General features: G+C 40.2%; 1 protein-coding gene across 2 annotated transcripts in view; it reads left to right on the top strand.

The window, feature by feature from the left end:
- The window catches only part of Polr2H (DNA-directed RNA polymerases I, II, and III subunit Rpb8), a 323,650-nt gene extending 309,514 nt beyond the window's left edge, over window positions 1-14,136 (top strand). For both annotated transcript variants that reach the window (XM_083137706.1, XM_083137708.1), the window contains exon 4: window positions 13,224-14,136. In XM_083137706.1, coding sequence (XP_082993832.1) covers window positions 13,224-13,341 — 118 coding nt within the window. In that variant the 3' untranslated portion in view covers window positions 13,342-14,136. The remainder of the gene's footprint in view (window positions 1-13,223) is intronic.
- Window positions 14,137-23,005: the final 8,869 nt, after the last annotated feature.

The following is a 23,005-nucleotide window of genomic DNA, read 5'->3' as shown; positions in this document are numbered from 1 at the left end:
AACATCAACAAGTATATAAACTGTTGTACCATAAATCATTTTGTCATGTGAACACACACATTAAGAGTTTGACACAAATTATTTCAAATAACCTATCACCATTTAGTGACATTTGTGTTATATTTAAAACCTCGCGATTCAAGGGTTTTTGTGCGCTTATTATTTGAACACGCTTACTGAAAGTTTAACAAGGATCAAATTTCAACATTGCTTTCTTTTAATGTGCGTTTCGATTTTAGGTTGTTCCTTGATACCTCTATCGGGTATCGAACCCGGAACCCCTACAAGACGACGACGTTAGGCCTACTTTCTTTATTTTAATCTATTTCGTCTGTAACAAATTTTAAGAGTTATGTACGAACATTCCTTTAAATATATCCTCATTATTTATTCTTATGCTCGAAAATGTTTAATAATGTCATTTTGAGTTTTCAACAACACAATTTCGCTTTCTCTTGGTTTCAAAAACTCAGTTAACACACTTCACTGCCTTTTAAACATTCCATTCTCTAGCATTTTTAAACCCGAAGGTTTATGGCTGCAGAAACACAAGCCTTCCATCTGTTCCTATCCTGAGGAAGATCAATCCAATCTTTTCCATCCTTACAGATTTATTTTAGGTCCATCTGAACGTTATCCCTCCATCTGCAGCTTGGCCTTCCTACTGGCCCAACAAGAATTCTGTAAACTCTTTTTTCCTCTTTCATTCGTGCCACGTGACCTGCCCACTCGAGTCTTACTGTATTTTAAACACCAAAAACATTTATTTTTACAGAATTTGGACCACATTTCGAATTGTAGCGATTGGTATAAAAAAAACACCATCTTCTATGACATGTTGACCTTTTTTGTCAAGAGTTGTGAAGGCAGAGAGTTCTTCGTGAAACCAAATCTAACTGTTCTGTTGAATCTCGTTGGATGAAGATATTGTTTGCCAACTCCCACTTATTGCGGAGTGAGAAGCAGAGAAAGTAGGAATTGCTCAAACCATTTGAAGTGTGTGTGTGTCATTGTTTGACAATTAGGAAAGCTTATGCGACAGTAGTCACTGTTCTTATCGTATCCGTAGTAAAATATTCCTTTGGCTGTCGATGTGAGTGAATATTGCACAATGTTGAAGTAACCCTGGATTATTTTCGCTGTACTTCCCGATAAATAACGCGTGAATTCGCGTTAGCTATATTAAATTTGCAGGAATAGACTTTGGGAAGTCACCACAAGCTTATTTGTACCACTCTGTAGTTGAAGCTTAATGTGTTGATATTAATATCACTTAAGGAAATGACTATTTTCTATACCCTGGCCCAGCTAACTGTAGAGCAGGGCCGCACATATCGGCAGAGGAGGAGAAGGAAAATCGAGTGGTGATAGCGCAGAATTGCTAATCGTACGGTTCTGACGGTTTATTGCATGGACAATTTTTCTAACACAAACTTACTTGAACCTCACCGCATAAAAATGTTTTCAAGTTTCCGTTGATATATGCCCAGGATGTCGACTAATTTTCTACCTCAGGCTGGAGTTACCCTGTGTGTCGTACTGGGTCAACGAGTTCAGTAATAAGGTGCGTTTTATATGGCTTATATTGATGCAATTGAAGGTTGAATTGTAGGTGCATAAAGGAATAAAATGCCGGTAAGCCGAGCGTGTACATGTATGTATCAGCTTAATAGATCAAAATGAAGAACCAACTGTACGGACACACGTTATCTTTTGCCTATCTTTACCAATTCCAATAGTACATTTCGAGAGTGCACCTACACCCTTTTCAAGCGATTATTTCTGCTCTTTTTGCTGGTGGTCAAGATCGAACCAACGACAGCCCTATGAGTGTCAATCACGCTAACTAACATTCCACCAAATCCTCCGGATTTCTTAACTTTTTGGCTCAATGTATGTTGCTAGATGAAGCAAATATGATACCCTTTTTTTTTCAATATACAAGAATCATGAACTAACCCGCAACTTCGAGCAAGCTAAATGTACCATTATACAGGGTGGCCCAAAGAAAATACACCAAATGAAGAGATCAAGTAAGCACAGTTTTATTTACTGCAATAGTGTCCAAGACATTGCCTACAGCATGTGTTGGAAACAACCGCCCTCAATCCGAAGGCACAGATCGGCCCCATTTTCATATGGGCCACTATGGGTATAGTTTTATTTGGGCCATCCTGTTTCACGACGCATCGATCAATCCGCAGAGCTTGCCTCCATTACTTTTCGAAAAATTTCGATTTGACCATACTACCGATTTGACCGTACTACAAAGACCAGTCCAAGCTACGCCCTACCCCTGATCAACACCCTCAGTTCGTTGTAATTGTGACACTCAAACCAACAGGAAAAGCCTAGTAACAACCAAGGCAGAAAGGAACTGTCTCATTGGCCCTTTTCAGGAGGCCTAGTAACAACCAGGGCAGAAAGAAACTGTCTCATTGGCCCTTTTCAGGAGGCCTAGTAACAACTAAGGCAGAAAGTAGCTGTCTCATTGGCCCTTTTCAGGAAGCCTAGTAACAACCAAGGCAGAAAAACCGTCTCACTGGCTCTTTTCAGGAAGCCTAGTAACAACCAAGGTAGAAAGAAACTGTCTCATTGGCCCTTTTCAGGAAGCCTAGTAACAACCAAGGCAGAAAGAAACTGTCTCACTGGCCCTTTTCAGGAAGCCTAGTAACAACCAAGGCAGAAAGAAACTTTCTCATTGGCTCTTTTCAGGAAGCCTAGTAACAACCAGGGCAGAAAGAAACTGTCTCATTGGCCCTTTTCAGGAAGCCTAGTAACAACCGAGGCAGAAAGAAACTGTCTCACTGGCCCTTTCAGGAAGCCTAGTAACAACCAAGGCAAAAAGTGTCTCATTGACCCTTTTCAGGACCATCACCTTCATTTCCATTCTTTATAGTTTCTGTTAAGCTGCGAAAATTCAGTGCTTGAGATTGTCCCACTTGTGCTCACCGTGCCTTATCGCATTCCTTTCCCTTTGCAGCGGGTGCGATATTTGCTTAGCTCTTCAACCTCTGTTGACATCCGACTAACGCATTGCGAGATACTTAAGTAAACGTCACTTTGTAGGCGAGTTTTAACTGTTTCGAAATAACACCGGTTCCAAAGTGTGAATCATGCCGTTGCATATCAGAGTTTCTTGCGGTTGTTAATATATAAATACATGGTTCTACAACATCTCTTATTTACAGTTCAATATTAAAGCCCCCCTTTTTTTAAAAATAAATTCGGTGAGCTTCGAACTACTTTTTATAGAGTGTATGATTACACACCCAAAGAGAGACAGAGAAAAAGAGAGAGAGACACAGACAGAGACTTGAGCCTTCGAAATAACCCCGAAATAATGAAGAATATATAGTTATCTCACTTTTGACGAAAAGTTATTTTCCTCACTCCTCATATCATGAAAATTATTATTTTATGAAGAATTGTCCTTAAATTGTAGGAGTTCTTATATTGTAAAGTATTATCCCACAGTGCGAGTTTTTATTTTTAAAGAATTATTCTTACAACAGGTCTTATTTCAAAGAATTACCATTATATTACATCAATTATTTTTAAAGTTTATAAGAGTTCTTACTTTACGAATAATTTTACAACTGCAATGCACACAAATATATATATCGCTAAGGAAGGGCCACCCCTCCCCCGTTCCCGCCCGAGATGAAATCTTGAACAAGCCACTGCAAACATGCACAGTCCCAAACGTTGCCCCATACCTGTGGGACAACTGTTTTAGGATATCGATGTCAGTATCCCATAGTAGCCGTATGGTAGGATTCTGCAAATTATTTGGCGTTCCTATTTTCTTATAATGCTGTGTTGGGTTGCATGCTGGAGGAAATAAGAACAAGCTCATTTAGTTCTACGAGTAGCAACTTTATCTCACTCATGCTACTAATACTCTATCCTGAAATATCCACTACGTGCCAAGAGTTGCAGTAAACTTTCTCATGTTTGCAATTCGTGTACTTGGTGATGTATCGTGCAAGGGCTCATTTAAATGTGACCTGTGAGTCAGCAACCACGTACCTGTACAAACCTCGTTGTTTTGATTATAGTTGCTAACTTACAGACGTTGGTCTTTTAGCATTCGAAGTTAGAGCCACAGCGCCAATGGTCATAAGTGAAGGTGAAAATTATGAGGTGTTTACCTAAACGAAACGGAGAGTGTATACCTGCCTTGTAGAGAAGTGCATGCAGATGAAAATGTAACAGGGAAAGTCTATTCTAAATTAGATTGCACCATGTACTTTCTAGTTTAATTGTAATGTTACATTTAGTAAGTCATTGCGCATTACTATTGTTGTAGCTTTATTTTCCAGCTTGTTCCAGTGTCCTCTGTGTTCCGGTGACGTTGCATTGGCAGTGTGGTTAGCTGGTTGTGTCATCTCGATTCACGACCACTATCTGCACTGCCCGTACGATGTCGCCATCTGTCGTCGAAGAAGATAAACATCATTTCACTCAGCACCACCTTAAGTTAAGCATTCATTTCTGTTCTGTTAATGTATGCAACTGCTAAGTATAAGAATTCTTCAAAGTGACGTGGCACTATAAGCGTTATCTTTAGTCTTGTGTTATAAATTTCTTTGTAAGCATGTGTACTTTGCCTTGAACAAGGTTACCACATGATATATGTGTGTGTAGAGCTTATCTCGAGTTGTAGTTTTGAAGTGCTAATTGTGTTCATATTTTTCCTTTGCACAAAAGAACTTCATAATGCGTTTCCAATATGTTTGTCAGATAGAAGTGGGTCACAAGACTTTGTGGAGTTCGATTGTATTATTTAGAAGTCAAAAGTGAAGAGGATTGTCTTAGGTTACGCCATTGTCTTTGCCTGCAAAGGCACGTACCGATATCCACCACCGCTTGAAGCATATTCTCAGTTCTAGTTAGTTTAGTTTTGTCGCCGAGCAACAGATGACTCTCCACCCAAAGTAGAGGAAAGTGCAGCATTAAGAAGTAGACAGGATGTTTAGTTTTGAAAGGTGATTTCAGACTTTGAAAAGTGAGTTTACGTCACTTGCGTGTATTTTCCCCCCTCCCCCTTCTTTCACCAGTCAAATTGTCGTCTCTCCAGAAGGCGTAGCTATGTTTTAACGTTGTTATAAAGTTCCACCTACTTCGGCCACCGGCGTACGCAAAAGGGGGCTGATGGAGCTACAGCCTTTCACGAAATTTATGGAAAAATCAAGATTTTCAAATGACAACAGTAAAGAACTCGGATAAACAAAGTGTTAACTGAAACCCCGCCTTAAAATGACCCCCCCCGATTACAATTTCTTCTATGGTAATTGTGAAATGTTTTATGGCGTATACCCCCCTTTTTTTTTTTTTTTTTTTTTTTTTTTTTTTTTTTTTTTTTTTTTAAGAGCAGCTTTCTAATATCCACCTTTACAAAAACATGCGTACGCCAGTGACTTCGACAAATGAATGAAATTTCAGCTTTCCGCTAGAACTTCAGAAAAGGGTCCGCTTATGTTGCTTATGCACATTTCTGTACACTTCCGTACAGAGTTGATTTTCTAAAGTAAGTCGCAATAAGTCATTAATTTGTACTTGTAGGTTTTAAAGTCACTAGGCAAGTAGTGTGCAACGTCCCACCTACACACAATTACCACACTCTAAACACTTCACTTAGGAGGACGGCAAAAGTCTACCCATAGGCGCTAACTGTTTGTCAGCCGTAGAACATGGACTCAGAAATATCTCAGGGCTTGCTGGGTGTAAGGAAAGACTATACCAGCTTAATATATATATTTTTATATGTTTATTATAGTCTCAACACAAGGGTGTCCGTTTGCACACTTACACACGTGTCTTTACCTGAAACCCTTACTACGCGCGTGCATTTACTTGTACCACACACGTGCTTTTACCTGTACCACGCACGTTCTTTTACCTGTACCACCTTTGGTCTCGAAGAGAGAAGGGGGGGGGCAGGGAACATCCAATTTATTCCTCGCTGTGAGGCGCCAGGGGGAGTATGGGGACCTAATTTTATTAAGGGCCTTGGTCGCCGCTGACGTCACGGGTTGCCCTGTAAAAGAGAGTAGGTTGTGCGTAGTACCCCAACCACAGCCGGGAATTGGCCGAAACCAATCTGTACTCCCGAATAACGGGCGCAGGGTAAAGGATTAAAGGATGCCGCGACACCCCCGGCGTTAGCTGGGAATTGGCAAGCCAACCGGTGTCTCCTATGAAGGGACGGCAGGTTAGAAAGGAAGGTCCGGGTGCTCCCAGACAAGCCGGGCAGGTAGAACCTGGGCACCTATCAGCCTAAGCGAGCGGACCAGGTAGGTAGGTTGCTGCTAGGCTCTTCTTCTTCTTTCTTCTTTCTCCGTCCTTCCTTCTGGGATGGCTTCTAGTTCTCAGGCTGGGAGGCCAGTTAACCCTGGATGTTTGCCTGTTGACATCAGGGAGCCAACTGAGCTCCGGGCCTTGCTGCGCTGGCTTTATACTCGCGGTGGCGGCGCATTGGTGGTGAAAATTTTAACTACATGTACGCGTTGCTAACTCATTTTTTTTACATATAGCAACCTTCGTACTGAGAAACATCCAAGAAGTGACATTAAGAAAACACTAGTGGTAAAATCACTAGATGCACGCGTTAATATAAAGTAATACTGTGTGCATTCAGACAATACAATTAATAATGAGCCTCGCAGGACTCTGCAATTCTAAACAACGAGTTGAACAGTGTAAATGACAATAATTAATAACATTTACTGAATACAGCAACCACGCAGGGTCTAATAATAAGCGAAACTAATAAACATAGAGGTGGATCCGTTAGCGTTTACAGAATACAGCGACCACGCAGGGTCAAATAATAAGCGAAACTAATTATCGTAGAGGTGGATCCGTTAACACATTTAAACTAAAAGCGTACGCCTCGCAGGGACATATAGCATGCATTCTTCTTAACAAAATATAATATGGCGACCACGCAGGGTCGTTAAATGTGGCGACCACGCAGGGTCGTTACATACGCCCCTTCCTCGGGCAAAAAATTTTGTAGAAATTTAAAACTTACAATTTCTGGAAATTTTTTCTGGAAATATCAAACTGGTAAGAGTCTCTGTCTCTTCTACGCTTCAGTCACTTGGTCCTCTTTTGCCCCTACTACTTCTTTCTTCCTTTTTCTTCCTTCTGGAATGGCTGCTTGGCTATGTAAAATGGGGGAGACACTGTGAGGGTGACTAGTTGGTTTGGCAGGATTGAGACCTCTGGTTACCGGGAAACTCTCGTACTGTTCCAAGAGGGTCCACAGTCTGCACTTCTCCAGGATCAGGGGGTTCACTTCTGCGATCTGAGTTTCTAGAAAAGTACCTTCTGGAACTAATTTGGACTGGACTTCCTTCTCTTCCGACCGAGGATCTCCAATTTTTGTCTTGGTCTCTCTGGAAATTGCCCCGGGGAAAGTCTCCTCTTGAACGCCCTGGATTTGGTTGATAAGGTTCCCATCGACCATTCGGGTTACGGTTCAGTCCTCTGTTACCTCCACCTCTATTTTGAGTTCTCCAAGAGTTTTCTTGTTTAGTGTCACCCTTGGTCTCAATACTTCGCACTTTGAAATTCTTATTGGGAAGTTCTTTACCTTTGAAGTTCTCTTTATTTCTCCAGAAGTCGGGGTCATCGTATATTTCAAAGTCCTTGAGAAAGCTGGTCAATTCATCGACTGTTCTGGGAGAGTGCGCAAGGCAGAGATTTCGAGTTCTATAAGGTAACTGACCTATGATTAAATTCAGCACCTCACTCTCGCTGAAGTTGTCGCTTAAATTCCTATAGGCGGCGTAAATGCTCCAAGCGAAGCTCTCCATATTTTCATGTACCGGACGGGAATATCTTCTATTTCTTACTGCCGTTAATTGTCTCTGCTTAGCCTTCTCGGAGGCAAACTCTTCTTTAAACTTTATGCAGAAATCAGCATAGCTAACAAAACTGTCTATGTTACCTGCCAGCCAATGTTCAGCTTTACCTGTGAATACTCTAGGTAGCAATTCGAGTCTGTAATTGTCAGGTACTTGCATGAGCTCGAAGCTTACATTGAGCTCACGAAGATATTTCTCTGCTGACTGAGCTTCGATATCACCCTTGAACTTGGGGATGTGTGCGATGTCAGCCATTCTAGGCATCTTAAATCCGGTTCTTTGCCGAGGAGATGTCCCGTCGAAACTATCTGCTTCTCTAGGCCGCTTACGCTTATCTGATTGAAGGGTTCCCAGATAGAAAGGATTCTGCACCACTCCAGGAGGTTCATAAGAGGCTGCTTCAGGATTCAAATTTCTATCTCGTTCAATGGAATCTGGAAGAACATCAGAATGGACTCCCGGTTGTATCTGTAACCGTTCAATCTTATCTTGCAGTTCGCCTACTCTTCTCACTATAGACCCAGTCTGCTCATGAATTTCTTGCCGAAGAGATACTTCCAGTTTCTGTGTCTCTCCGCGAAGAGAGTTCACCTTTTCGCCGGTTACTTTAGCCATCGTTTCTGCAGCTACTTTGTTTTCTTGGACCGCCTTCTCCATAACTACGGCCTGCTCACTCAGAGTCTTTACTGCTGAACTTATGCTCTCTACCGATGCCTCTATCTGCTTAACTCTCTCTGGTTCTTCACTTCCACTTTCCGTCGTAGACTGCGCTACTAATTGTAGACAGACATCTAAATTTTTCTTCATTTCTTCCTGCTCTTGCTCCATTTCACCACACCAGACAGCTAAAGGTTGTAATTGTTCCTCTACTATTCTCACTACTTCCTGCTGACAAGAGATTCTAATTTTATCTAATTCCTCCCTAAGACTTTCTAACTGGTCTGTCTTATGTTGGGAGAAAAGAGTCTGTAATTCTGCTCTGCTTCTTTCAGCTTCTTGCTGTCTCCTCTCGTCTTGACCTTGAACTAAGGCATGGAGAGTTTCTAATTCTCTTTCTCTCTTTTCTTCAGCTTCTCGTTTTTCTATTTCTCTTTTCTCTTCTGCTTCTCGTTTTTCCATTTCTCTTTTCTCTTCTAGAGACTCTATTAGAGACCTAAGTTCTTGTGTCTCTAGTTTTCTTTTAGCTTCTTCTTCTGCTTTTTCAAGTGCCTTTTTAGCTTCTTCTTCTGCTTTTTCATGAAGCCTTCTCTCCTCCATGGACTCCACTACTTGTCTTAGCTCCATTACCTCTTTCTTTCTAACTCTCTCTAATTGAGCCATATCTTTCTTTCTCTGTTTCTCTTCCATAAGTCTACGCTCTTCCTCCTCTCTAGTTCTTCTTTCGGCTTCTTCCGCTTTCTCTTTCTTCCTCTCCTCTTTATCTCTAATCAGCCATTCTAATAACCAATGGTCTGATGGGGTCGTACTTGGTTCTTGCCCGGAAGCCATCAAGGGTACTGATGAGCAAGTCTTGCATCTGGACTCTGCAGTGGACACTGAGGTCTCTTCTTGCCCCTCACATCTCCAATGGAACTTCTGGAGACATTGGCAACACTGGAAATACTCCATCTCTCCTCCGGTATCCTCACAGCATCCGAACCCAGTCTCTTCATCTAATGTTTTCCTCCCTCTGCTTCTTAAGTTCATACTTGACACGTCCCTTTCCATTTTGACACACCGTCTATGGTTTCTTCCACAACACTATATCTTCTCCTTCGTGAATTCTTTGGACGAACACTAACACTTATGAGCCCCTTCGAGTCCTTGCAGCTAAAAGGCCCCCACTGGCTTGCTGGTGTCAGTCTTTACAATCGGGCCCCACGTTTGGCGCCAAAAACTTTTGCAACGTCCCACCTACACACAATTACCACACTCTAAACACTTCACTTAGGAGGACGGCAAAAGTCTACCCATAGGCGCTAACTGTTTGTCAGCCGTAGAACATGGACTCAGAAATATCTCAGGGCTTGCTGGGTGTAAGGAAAGACTATACCAGCTTAATATATATATTTTTATATGTTTATTATAGTCTCAACACAAGGGTGTCCGTTTGCACACTTACACACGTGTCTTTACCTGAAACCCTTACTACGCGCGTGCATTTACTTGTACCACACACGTGCTTTTACCTGTACCACGCACGTTCTTTTACCTGTACCACCTTTGGTCTCGAAGAGAGAAGGGGGGGGGGCAGGGAACATCCAATTTATTCCTCGCTGTGAGGCGCCAGGGGGAGTATGGGGACCTAATTTTATTAAGGGCCTTGGTCGCCGCTGACGTCACGGGTTGCCCTGTAAAAGAGAGTAGGTTGTGCGTAGTACCCCAACCACAGCCGGGAATTGGCCGAAACCAATCTGTACTCCCGAATAACGGGCGCAGGGTAAAGGATTAAAGGATGCCGCGACACCCCCGGCGTTAGCTGGGAATTGGCAAGCCAACCGGTGTCTCCTATGAAGGGACGGCAGGTTAGAAAGGAAGGTCCGGGTGCTCCCAGACAAGCCGGGCAGGTAGAACCTGGGCACCTATCAGCCTAAGCGAGCGGACCAGGTAGGTAGGTTGCTGCTAGGCTCTTCTTCTTCTTTCTTCTTTCTCCGTCCTTCCTTCTGGGATGGCTTCTAGTTCTCAGGCTGGGAGGCCAGTTAACCCTGGATGTTTGCCTGTTGACATCAGGGAGCCAACTGAGCTCCGGGCCTTGCTGCGCTGGCTTTATACTCGCGGTGGCGGCGCATTGGTGGTGAAAATTTTAACTACATGTACGCGTTGCTAACTCATTTTTTTTACATATAGCAACCTTCGTACTGAGAAACATCCAAGAAGTGACATTAAGAAAACACTAGTGGTAAAATCACTAGATGCACGCGTTAATATAAAGTAATACTGTGTGCATTCAGACAATACAATTAATAATGAGCCTCGCAGGACTCTGCAATTCTAAACAACGAGTTGAACAGTGTAAATGACAATAATTAATAACATTTACTGAATACAGCAACCACGCAGGGTCTAATAATAAGCGAAACTAATAAACATAGAGGTGGATCCGTTAGCGTTTACAGAATACAGCGACCACGCAGGGTCAAATAATAAGCGAAACTAATTATCGTAGAGGTGGATCCGTTAACACATTTAAACTAAAAGCGTACGCCTCGCAGGGACATATAGCATGCATTCTTCTTAACAAAATATAATATGGCGACCACGCAGGGTCGTTAAATGTGGCGACCACGCAGGGTCGTTACAAGTGTGACAATTACCAGATGAGTCTGTTCTATGTAGTTACATCTAGGCTGATCCTCAATAGAGGTGATTTTGATGCATGTACACAATGATTTCGACAAAGTTATCTTTTATACCTAGTCCTTGAAATTTTAGTGTACACGTAAATTAAAACACACACACTCGCATCGAAGCATACATACATAAATTTACACACACACACATATTGGTAGACAACAAATTTGCTTTTGCACTTATCTTATTTCACGTCGCTTTCTGCCAATTCGTATAATCGCGACAGGGGTTAATGATGATTGGATGGAATTGATGGACACTCACAAGCAAGCAGGGTTATATTTGAAGGAGTTTGGGGGAAATTGTCATCCTCTCGTTGCTAATTTTTGCCACCTAGGAAGAAATTGTGTGTGTGTTGTATGATTCAAGATAGGCTTGTGATCCAGGGGTTTGGGTTCGATTCCTGGTGGAAGCGTATTGCGTGGTGGTTCGTATCACACTGTAGATCAAGTGAAAGGAAGAAAATAAATTTGTTCACCTGAAAACGAGAGAAGATATGCTCTCTCGAAATGTGGTGTTACAATATGTGCAAGTATTAGAAGCTGGGCAATGGATAAAGTCAAATTAACACTGCATGCTATTGTAGAACCATTGTCTTAGTGAGAAGGTAAGAACTACGGTCTCTCCCTGTGCAGGTACCACAGAAATAGCTTCAAGAGCAAAGCTAGACATGAAATTGCGGAAACCGTGACTAACTTGTGTTTCTAAGCGAGTTAAAAGAACGGCAAATGTATTTTCGCCCAACCTTGATGCAACGCACTGCACCGTGCTGTCAAAGTGCGCTCGGAAGCAAAGACGACAAGAAGTTTCCGAAATTCTCGTCCCCAGGAGATTCCGTGGAGAAGTTTTCCCCGTAAAAATAAATGCAGCAGAACCCGACAGAAGGCCTGGACTTTGGGTTTTCGCAGCGGGGGGAGGGTGGAGGGGGCAGTGACCCACTCGGAGCTAAGCGGAGACCAAGGCATGTTGTGGAGTCATGTGACACATTCCAAAATAGACATTTCCCCCCAATCTTATCCATAGTTCCAACTACGAAGTGAGTTTTCCCCTTGGTTGAATCAGAGACGAGTTTTCTTGGTTTCTTGTTTCGAAAATCCTCATCAGTGTTCTTTCATCACAGCGGCCTATGACGTCAGGGGTCCCGGGTTCGAATCCCGGCATGGCCATGGCTGATTTTTGAGAGTGTCCCTTCTTCATATCATCACTAATCGCCGCGATTAGCCAAAAGTGGCAGAAAAGCGATGGCAAATAAGAAGAATCAAATCTTTTATAACAATGTTTACAGTTTTATTGTTAGAATAATAATAAATTCTTTGAATTAAATTGAATTGATAAGTCCACTTTATTCTCAGGTAGGGTAATCGGGACGGGACCTAGAGTTTAAAGTGGGATCCGAACCACTATGCGCTTCTTACCGGTTATCGAACCCGGAACCCTTTGACGATTAGTAGCAATTAAACCAGTATTCACACATTTACTGAAGGTGGCCTTTCCTGAGGACACCCAATTGTCAACCCCTCTTCCACGTACTACACCCTAGACTGCATTTTGCAGACTAACCAGGCTCTGGCGTCTGAACTCACAGCTAGTATAATCCTCTGTGAGGCTTGTGTTGTGTTCTGTCCAAGTGTATGAGTGAGTGGCCTTTCATCCATTTCATCGTATTTCTATAATGGCAAAAGTGACAGGTGTTTCTTGTACTTGCCGATGCATTCTCTTAACCCCAGGGAGTTTTTGTGGGACACCCTGTATACCAAAACGGCCCAGACGGGAAAATATCAACAACTTCCAGTACAGAATTTGCATTCAATTCTCGTCTTTCTCTTTGTACGTGCACACATCGGGCCATCTCTGTGTTTGTTGTTCAGCTCACTTGGTAGATCCTTTTGTCACCGGGCTGGCGGCAGGAATAGCTCGGGGAGCTGTTGTTTTTTGTTCTCCCTTTTCACCCCCCCCCCTCCCTAGCCCCCAGATGCTTGGAGCAGTAGTGCTAATTCTGTCGCGTTCTCTTTACAGGTCTGCCTACGTGTCCTACGGAGGCCTGCTCATGAGGCTGCAAGGTGACGCAAACAACCTGCACGGATTCGAAGTGGACCAGCACATCTACCTGCTGATGAAGAAGCTCGCCTTCTAAATATGCCTCGCCGCAAGGAATGTCGGGAGAATGTCTTTGCGTTGCTGGGGACATCCATCCATCACAGACTCACCCGTAACGAGTATCTCACCTGGCGTCATATCTTTATTTTTTTTAAGTTATTTCCCTAATTTTATAACTGGTAAAGAAGCATTCCTTAGGTGCAAAACCGCTACCTTCATTATTATTCTGTGACCGACAGACATCTGTTGGTCTGTTTCGGAATTACTCGCTGGAGCCTGTTATCATATATGTACAGTGGCAATTTCTTCTAGTCAAAACGACAGATAGCAAGTTTGAAAATTTGAACAGTTTTGCGTTAAATTTTACAAGAAAAAAGCTAATGAAGTTCACTAAATATCTAAAACACAACTGAAGCCATGGACGTCTTAAAGTGGTCAAATTGTCCCCATTTTCTGTAGCAAAAATTTTCAATATCAAACTGAAAAATTTGCAAAATATTGTTACATTTCTTTCTAGTTACAGAACCTTATTTCGGTATTATACTTTGTTCTTACTGCCAGTCTTGATTTTGTGAGAGTCATGAGTAAGATTATAATAAAACAGGTGCGAACAATTTTACATACAATTGATATCAAAGGGGCGAGTCTGTTAATTCTTATTCATCAGAATGTAAGGTAATAATGCAGAAATATTGTTATTGTATTTGACTGAATGAAAGACAGGCTGAAATATCCAGATCAACATTTGATCGTTATCACCATCAGAGATTAGTTGCAAAAAATAAAAAAAATAATACATGCTACGTATGTATTTTAAAGTAATTTCAATAAATATAATAATTAAGATTGTAATTGTGTTTTCTTTAAGTTTGTACTTTCACCTGAACCCAAATTCACGTTGAAAATTAGCAAAAAGTACATTTGGTAAACATAATAATAGTTCACATTTTCGTCGAGATGACGCTAGTGTACTGGGAGCACACCCCTCAAGTGCTTACGATCCCCAGATACCAAATTTGTTAAACATATTAGTTCATCATGTCGTCAGTCAAGAGATGGCGCTAGTGCGCTGCGAGCATACCTCTCAGGTGCTTATGATCCCGTAAAACCAAATTTGTTAAGCATATTACTTCATCATATCGTCAAGAGATGGCACTGATATCTATGAACTAACTAAATTTGTTAAACATGTTCATCGTGTCGTCAATAGATGGCACTGATACCTATGAACTAACACCAAATTTGTTAAATATATTACATAGTTCATCGTATCGTAAAAGGATGGCGCTGATACCCATAAAGTACGACCAAATTTTTTTAACATATTAGTTCACCAATTAGTCAAGAGATGGCGCTGATACATGTGAACTAACATCACATTTGTTAAACATTAGTTCATCGTATCGTCAATAGATGGCGCTGATATCTATAAGCTGACGCCAAATTTGTTAAAACATATTAGTTCATGTCGTCAATAGATGGCGCTGATACCTATAAGCAAACTCCAAATTTGTTACAACATGTTAGTTCCTCATGTCGTCAAGAGATTGCGCTAGTGTACTGGGAGAATACCTCCTGGATTCTCTTATGTTCTCCTGATGAAAAAAAAATGAAAATTGCATCAGGAGAACATAAGAGAACCCAGGAGGTACTCTCCCAGTACACTAGCGCCATCTCGTGACGAACTATAATATGTTGAACAAATTTGGTATCAGGAGATCATAAGCACCTAAGAGGTGTGCTGACAGCACACTCGCGCCATCTCTTGAGGACACGATGAACTAATATGTTTTAACAAATTTGGTGTTAGTACATAGGCATCAGCGCCATCTCTTGACGATATGATGAACTAATATGTTTAACAAATTTGGTGTTAGCATATAGGTATCAGCGCCATCTCTTGACGATATGTTAAACTAATGGGTTTAACAAATTTGGTATCAGATAAACACCCTCCCCCCAGAGCTACGCTTCCAGAACACAAGCGCCATCTCTTGACGAAAAGGTGAACTAGTGTTTATTGTATTCGCTTTTGTCATGTGTCAGCGCCATCTCTTGACGAAATGGTGAACTTTTATATTTAACGAAATTGATATCAGTATTATTAGCACCTGAGGTGCATGCTCCCAGCACACTAGCGCCACCTCCCTGTCAAAAAGGGGAACTATTGTACATCGAATTTGGTGTTAGATCATAAGTATCAGCGGTATATCTTGACGAAATGGAAACTAATTATGATGTTTACAGAGTTTAGATATCACATAAACCCTCCTCCAAAAGAGGTATGCTCCCAGTACAATAGCACCATCTCTTCAGGATAGGGTGAATTATTTTGCTCAGGTGAACTATTGTCATACATTTTGCTCATTTTCAAGGTGGAATCGACTTTTTGTATCAGGAGAAAATAAGTAGCAAGAAAGAGTTCCAACCAGCTTGCTCTTTAAATGACAATATGCCACATGTTTCCAGTACACTGACATGGAGGTTTTTTTTTTTTCAAAATCGAGGGAAATACAAGGTCCAAGTATGCTTTAGCTCTGTAAGAGCTTGCTTCAAGATCTGAAAGATGCAAGTTCAAATCTCCTTCAGAAAAGTTGCATTATTTTTTCCAGGTCAGGTCTGTGTAGGTTTGGTTTAATATACGAATTCTGGAGGTAACAGTTTCATACATCGGAGACACATTTCTTCAATTTTACACAAGAAACTACTTACGGAAATGAGTTTTTCCAAGGTTTACAACGTTCGTCGAGGTATTTTCTTCCATCGAGGAATATATTTGACCGGGAAATCATGTATTTTTGAAGAGAAACATCTCACCGACGCACAATTGCCATTGCTTTCATTTGCTTGTGCTACGACAAGTGGATGCTGCGAACGTTTGATGACGTAAGCCCCTGTCAGTGTTTCAACCCCCCCTTTTTTTACTATGCTTGCCCAACGTAACCTAACCTTATCACAAATAACACAACAGTAGGTATTTTTCGGTGAAGAAAGTTGAAACACTGCATACCCAGAACGTGAGTCAAGATGTACCCGCCATAACGTGTGTTACGGAAGAGAAGGAATAAAAAAAAAAAGCACTCAGAATGTGAAAAATTTAGTTTCTTTTCGTGTAAAAAGCATAATGGCACCTTGAACTATGTTCCGCAATACACAATTGGTAAGTACGAACCATGTGAAACCCAAAATATCAGATTTTAATGTGTCTCCGATCTATGAAACTGTTACCAGTTCTGGAAAAGGATTCCGAGTGAATATCTTGATAGCTGTCAGCAGGGGTTGAAATGGACCAGAATGCATTCCAGTTTGTGAATATCTGGAACTTTTCCATTCCATCTCGCCACTGTCGTAATCAGACACAAAAACAACAGCATGTTTACAAAACAAAGGTTTTCTATTTCGTGAAAATTTCCATTTCCAACCCACAGGAACCTTCAATCTGGAGGAGGTTAATGAAGTTACTGTTGAGAGATTAAAATACTGCTCTCCAATGTCGAGGGCTACAATGGCATCAAGAATTTCCTAAAGATGTTGAGAGAGACTGCATCATGCATGTCTTACTAGCCTAACTTGCATCAATCATAAACGGCTCTTTATCAAGAAGTATTTTCCAAAGATTGGCCTATTTTTATACATACCTTCCTGGATGTTAAGATTCATGAGCCATACACATACCAATTGCATCTAAAGTTGTAGAACGCATAGTGCAACAAGTAGTATACCATTTCAATGAGCCTTCAGAAAATAGCAGCGTAACTATTTATTTCCTAGTTGTCAACTTAGCCAAATGAATGACTGTCATATTACGTTCCTGGTACTCCTTGATTAAACAAAGGCATTGGACTCAATGAATAATAGCCTATTAGCAGAAAAATCTATTGGCATAAAAGATAGAGAGTTATAATTTCAGTATTATTTACCAAACAGGCAACAATGTGTAAAATTAGTACATGAGAATGGCTTAGTATGAAACAAGGAGAATCACAAGAATGTAATCTAGGACATATACTCTATTCGCTATACACATTGCAAATACAAACAATATGTGGATGGCACCATTAATAAATAGTGCAGATGGCCCTAGAAGCATTGCAACATAAAAATCGGTCCAAGTGTAATGCATTCAAGCAATTCATCCAAGCATTACTTGTTAACTCTAGGCACAATGAGCAATCTCTAAATATTACAGAATAATTATAACTAAAAATCAATACTGGGTTTCTCATATTACACAAACACTTAAAAACTCAGTAGCAAAAACCAAAATATTCTTTTCCACCCAAACACATGTAAAGCAAAGAAACTAACTCTCTCGTTAACACGCTTTCAAATGCCAAGAATTGCTTATGCATGCCCCGTATTTATAAACAACAAACTAAAAGCAGTTCTGTAAAATTACATTGAATGTCAAAAGAAGCAAACATATTTCCCCCTAATTAAAGGGGTAAAAAAATTTACAAAATAATATTTTTTTGGGAGGCTGTTGAGAGTGTAGACTGAACTTCACTTATCCAACAAATTGCAAACAGTAGCTTTCTTTCCATTAATACACTATCTCAATAATTCGAATACCACAATTCGTGGACACATCTTGGCAAAAATGAGTGGTTAAGGAAGAATTCCCAATGGATCTACGTGACGGAAGAATTCCCAATGGATCTACGTGACGGGAGTCACAATGCCACAAACTATTACAAATGTTTACCTAATATTCCATAATTTAGATTACAGGGAGGATTCAGCACAAGATATTTTTATGGAGCCATCTTGCACTGGAAGATAACAGCAGGAGAAAAAGTACATTAAATTAACATTGGTTTTTCTTTACTTCTTGATGTAATTCCATATTTCCGTAGGCGAGTAGTGCATACACTACACTGAAGGTAAAAACACATGTAACACTACAAAGGGCTTTTCACACATTTAGTTATATCACATAGAATTAAGGAAGGTAAAATAAAAACCAGACAATGTCTGTGACATTTATTATCATCCATTATGCACTTATTTGTAATTACTTGTCTTGCATAATAATTTATTGCATTTTTGTTGAACAATTGTCAAAATTAAAATATTATTTTTACTATTCTCAAGATTCCCACAAACTGTAAATGTATTTTCCCCAACTTCTCCAGAATCCTCAAATTTCTTCTAGAGTACAAGATGCACCAGGAGTGTGTATTCTAGGCTAGTTAGGCTATCTGTGAAGCCTGAAGTCTAGAGAATAAAATTCAGGAGAAAAATCGATAAGAAATTGTAAATATTATTATTCATATCAGTGAGATGATGTTGCTGATTCTAGAGTTGGCAACCTGATTTCCTATGAGTTGGCAACCTGATTTCCTACGGGTTGGCAACCCAATTTCCTATGAGTTGGTAACTTTATTTCTATTCATAGCCTAGGACCACGTGAAATAGCGAGATAGCCCAGATCTCGGACTCAGTATACGCCACTGAGATGCACAGTACTATCTTAAATTTATTTCACAATGGCTTCCTCCAATTTTTCTCATATCCAAACCACACTCACCTTTTTTATTATTACAGGACAGGTTACAGACAAGTTAATCAGTACTCTATTGATATGGGAATGTCAGTTTATTGTTAAAATTACCAATAATTGTATTGGTCTGATATTTTTATAAATACCTTATAATTTAGTGCAAATTTCCAAACTTTTCCTATGTGGAACCAACTATAGCTCGACCACAAGGAAAAAAACCTTCCCTCAAAAGCGTTCGCCATTATTCCCTGCCGTTATCGGTGCTCGGGGCAGTGTTGCCAGGTCAGACTTGAAAAAATCGAAGATTGTTCCTTGGGAAACCAGAAGATCTGCTACAAAATCCGATGATCTAATAGTAGCGGTTGAACGACCTTCTCGGCGGCGGCATAGGCGTGCGCATTGGGGGGCAATAGGATGTCTGCAGATTTTTTCCAGCGAGGGGGAAACAATGTATTTTTATCAGGCGGGTAAACGAGGCATATTACCCCGCATAATGTTGCCCTCTCAGAAAACACCACTTGAGTTTGAAATTATCACGTTCCTACATCCCTATTATAATAATGGATGTAAATTACTGTGACTGATATCAACTCATACGTCTGAAATAATAAGTACTTTTATGTCAACATTCATTTTCCAGAAGGGGAGCGGGTGGCGACCATCCTTGCACTTCCTTCTGGATGTCCATACCACTTTATAATTTTGTAGAAAATTAAGTATTTAAGTATACAATAGTATATTAAGGATAGAAAATTAAGTATTTTCAAGCCGATGAAAGTTCCAAGCAACTACGGAGGAGGGGGGGGGGTGCATTATTTCCTTTGTAATTGAACTATGCTGCTTCGTTCTCTAGCAAATTTCTTGTTATTAACACTCACATGTTTTATCAGTCAGTTATGCTGCCTGTATGTTGCTGCATTTAATATATAATAGACACACACACACACATACATATATAAAATAATTTGCCCACGCTACGAAGTCAGTATTTCTACTTACTAAGGACGTTTCACTGTGTCTGTGTCACTTCATCCATTTCATCAGTTTTTCATTCATCCATATTGTCGTACTTACCTGTAGAGGCACAAAAGCGACGTAAAATAACTAAAATAGAAATAGATTTTCGGGTGGGATAAAATACAACCATCTAAAAATAGTAATGTACATGAACGTCTGCAGGATTTTTTCCAGGCAGGGGCAAGGAAGGTATTTTTTTTTCCAGGGGGGCCAAAGAAGGCACATTTTCTCCAATAATAGTGTTGTTCCCTCAAAAAACATTGCTTAAATTTCAATGTATCATATTCATGCAATAATTGACACACATTATTGCAGCTGAAATGAAATTATATGTGAAAAATATATAATTTTTGGTTGACTTTCATTTTCCAGGGGGGCCACGCCCCCCCCTTCCGGACGCCCATGGTAATGTAGTAAAAGTAATAAAATAATAATAATGTCCTAGCACATAGTTTGGCATAATTTCACAGTTCAAACAGCACTTTTCATGGCTGAGTGGAGTTCCACTCTCCCCTCCATGTTCAAGTAAGGTGACCAGGAAACTTGTTTTTGAGCAGGCCGTCGGAGGTGCCATAGCAATAGTTTATTATGGAATCCTACCGAGAAATCAATAGGTCTGGCAACACTGACGTTGGCCGCTCTGAAGGCTCCTACCTCCTGTCTTTTTCCCCCACCCGCCAGCGCGCTGGGGTCTGCGCAGGTTTCTTTCCTTGTGGTTCCACTATAACGATGCCTCCCATGTAAAGAATGCCTTACTTGGCATAGTTTGTTGGTGGCTAGAAACGTTGGTTCTCTTGGCCAAGCTATAAATACCCTTACAGTATAGAACATCTGACTATTTCCATACTTCTACAAACAGAAGTTTACAAATGGGCACAATATCAATTGATCTGTAATTCAAAATACACATATATCTAAAGCCTGAGTTCAACAAGTTATTGAAGCTGTACATACTAGAGCATGGTGGTTGTAATAATGAGTATGAGCAGGCAGGGGCGTATTCCAGTCTCTTTCATGTGCTTGATTGGGATACACTGATTAATTACAAGATTTTCCCAGAGATTTTCAGGTTTTCGAGAAGTGGGGACCATGAATGTTTTCCGACTTTCTTGTACTTTTGTGTTAAAAAAGCAGTTAATTTCCCTGTGTCTAAAAAAGGAAACTGCTTGACAACAAATAAGTTATCTCCAATGCCTGAAGTCTCAGTTCGACAACACACATGCCGTAATTTTTGTACAGAAATGTTGTTTTTGCTTTATATACAGCCTTTTCACTTGTACACTCAGAAGTACAAGCTGCTTGCCTCCATGCATTACGACTAGGTAAATCTGCCTGTGCACGAGTTGGTAGAAAATGATCCACTTCTATGCTGCTAGTGATTTGTCCCCAAATGACCTTGACACCCTTGGAACACCTGAAAGAACATCATATAAATAAACTGGTTATTGTTCTGTACATCATCACAAAAGTGTCACAGCACATGAAACAATGCAAAAATATTTATAAAACGAAAATCCAAAATATGGGTAAGAACTAGTGTTGAGCGATATATGTATCATCTAGATAAAAAAAAATTCATTCAGGTGATATCAACTAGACGAAATATGGTCACATATATCACATCGGCAATATATTGTCATGATATTTTAGATATATATCTTGTGTCAGTGATATATCATCACAATATTTCGCCGATATCATGATACAGAAAAAATATCATATTCTATCATCTGTGACAATATTTTCTTGACGATATATCGAGATATCAAATTTCGTTATCTTCCATCCCTAGTAAGAACTTACACGTTGTCACAAGTCATCACTAACAAGTTTTTATGTAATATAGTGAGCTTGAAAATGCAAGGAATCATCCAAAAAGAAGACAAATAATGCTACGAGCGTGAAGAAAATAAAACTTGTGCATTTGCAGAAAGCCAAGACTTGATTCAGAATGCACAAGCAAGATACATATGGAGCATTCAGTCTGGTAACACATGGAACATGGATAGAAAAAGCACTGATCATAGAGATGATGCAAAGATATGGGAGTTTACAAATTCAAATATAATTATAGCCACTCAGTCAATTTTCATCATAAAAAGTAACATCAAAATATGAAAAACATTAAGATATGCAGTTTGATGTGTGATTGATTAAGTTACCATTGCCTGAAGCATTCTTTTTTCATGAAAGAAACATTAAAGAAATCAAATATAACCAACAGGTAACATTTAAAATGCAGCACCATAGCATATACAGTAGGAATGATACCATAATGCTAAGAGCGTCAAATATTATTACTAGATTGTATTATTTTAAATTTAAAAATACAAAATCATGAGAAATTACAAAAACTTCATGAGGAAAAATATGAAATGTCCTCTCTACATCCTAACTTTGGAGCAATTGAAGGTGACGGGAGTGTTCTCCGATTTATTAACTTGAGAATGTACTAACCAAATACGATTTCCAGATGAAGTATGTATCAGAGGTTCTGATGTCCCGGTCACTGTTTGAAAATTGGATATTACGTGTGTAAGGTGTAATATATTGCTTTTCATAATGGCGATATTTCTCCAGCAAGAAGTGAGGAAGCCATGTTTTGTGGAATGTAGCCACCGAGTTGAGCTGTCTACAGTGTTGCCACACAGTGTGCTTGTCACTTGAAGAGGAAGGACCGGTTGAGAATGGTGGGACAGCAGAGTGTGAAGATTGTAAATGTTGTGCAACTGCATTGCTGGAGTGTGGAGGAAAATGAACTTCAGCTGATAAAGAAACTAATGAAGTATGGTGTTCTACCGAAAGAAGGTGATTACATGTGTCCCCAAGGACATGTTCTTAGTTTGTGCAAAGACAGTTCACGCATTGATAAGTACTTGTGAAAGTGCTAAAGTTTGCCAAACCTAACCTTAACATTACGTGAAATTTTCAAGTTACAGACGTGACTGGGAAATTGTAATGTCAGATTCGTGTTCAGGAGGCCTCACGTAGAAAGTATACAAAATTTCAAACAAATCGGGAAACACTCCCGTCATCTTCAATTAAGCCCTAACTTTACTTTTATTGAAAACTTAAGTTTTATGAATGCATATTGCATCTCACAGCACATTATTAATTTATTTGGCTTTTTTTCTTATGGCTGCAACAGTGCCATAACAGTGTAGTTTTCCAACAGAAAATG

This window comes from Lepisma saccharinum, chromosome 16 (assembly GCF_977018435.1).
Source record: "Lepisma saccharinum chromosome 16, izLepSacc3.1, whole genome shotgun sequence".
Classification (NCBI taxonomy): Eukaryota; Metazoa; Arthropoda; class Insecta; order Zygentoma; family Lepismatidae; genus Lepisma; species Lepisma saccharinum.
The sequence above is the reverse complement of the archived record's forward strand: the minus strand, read 5'-3'. Positions and strand labels throughout refer to the sequence as shown.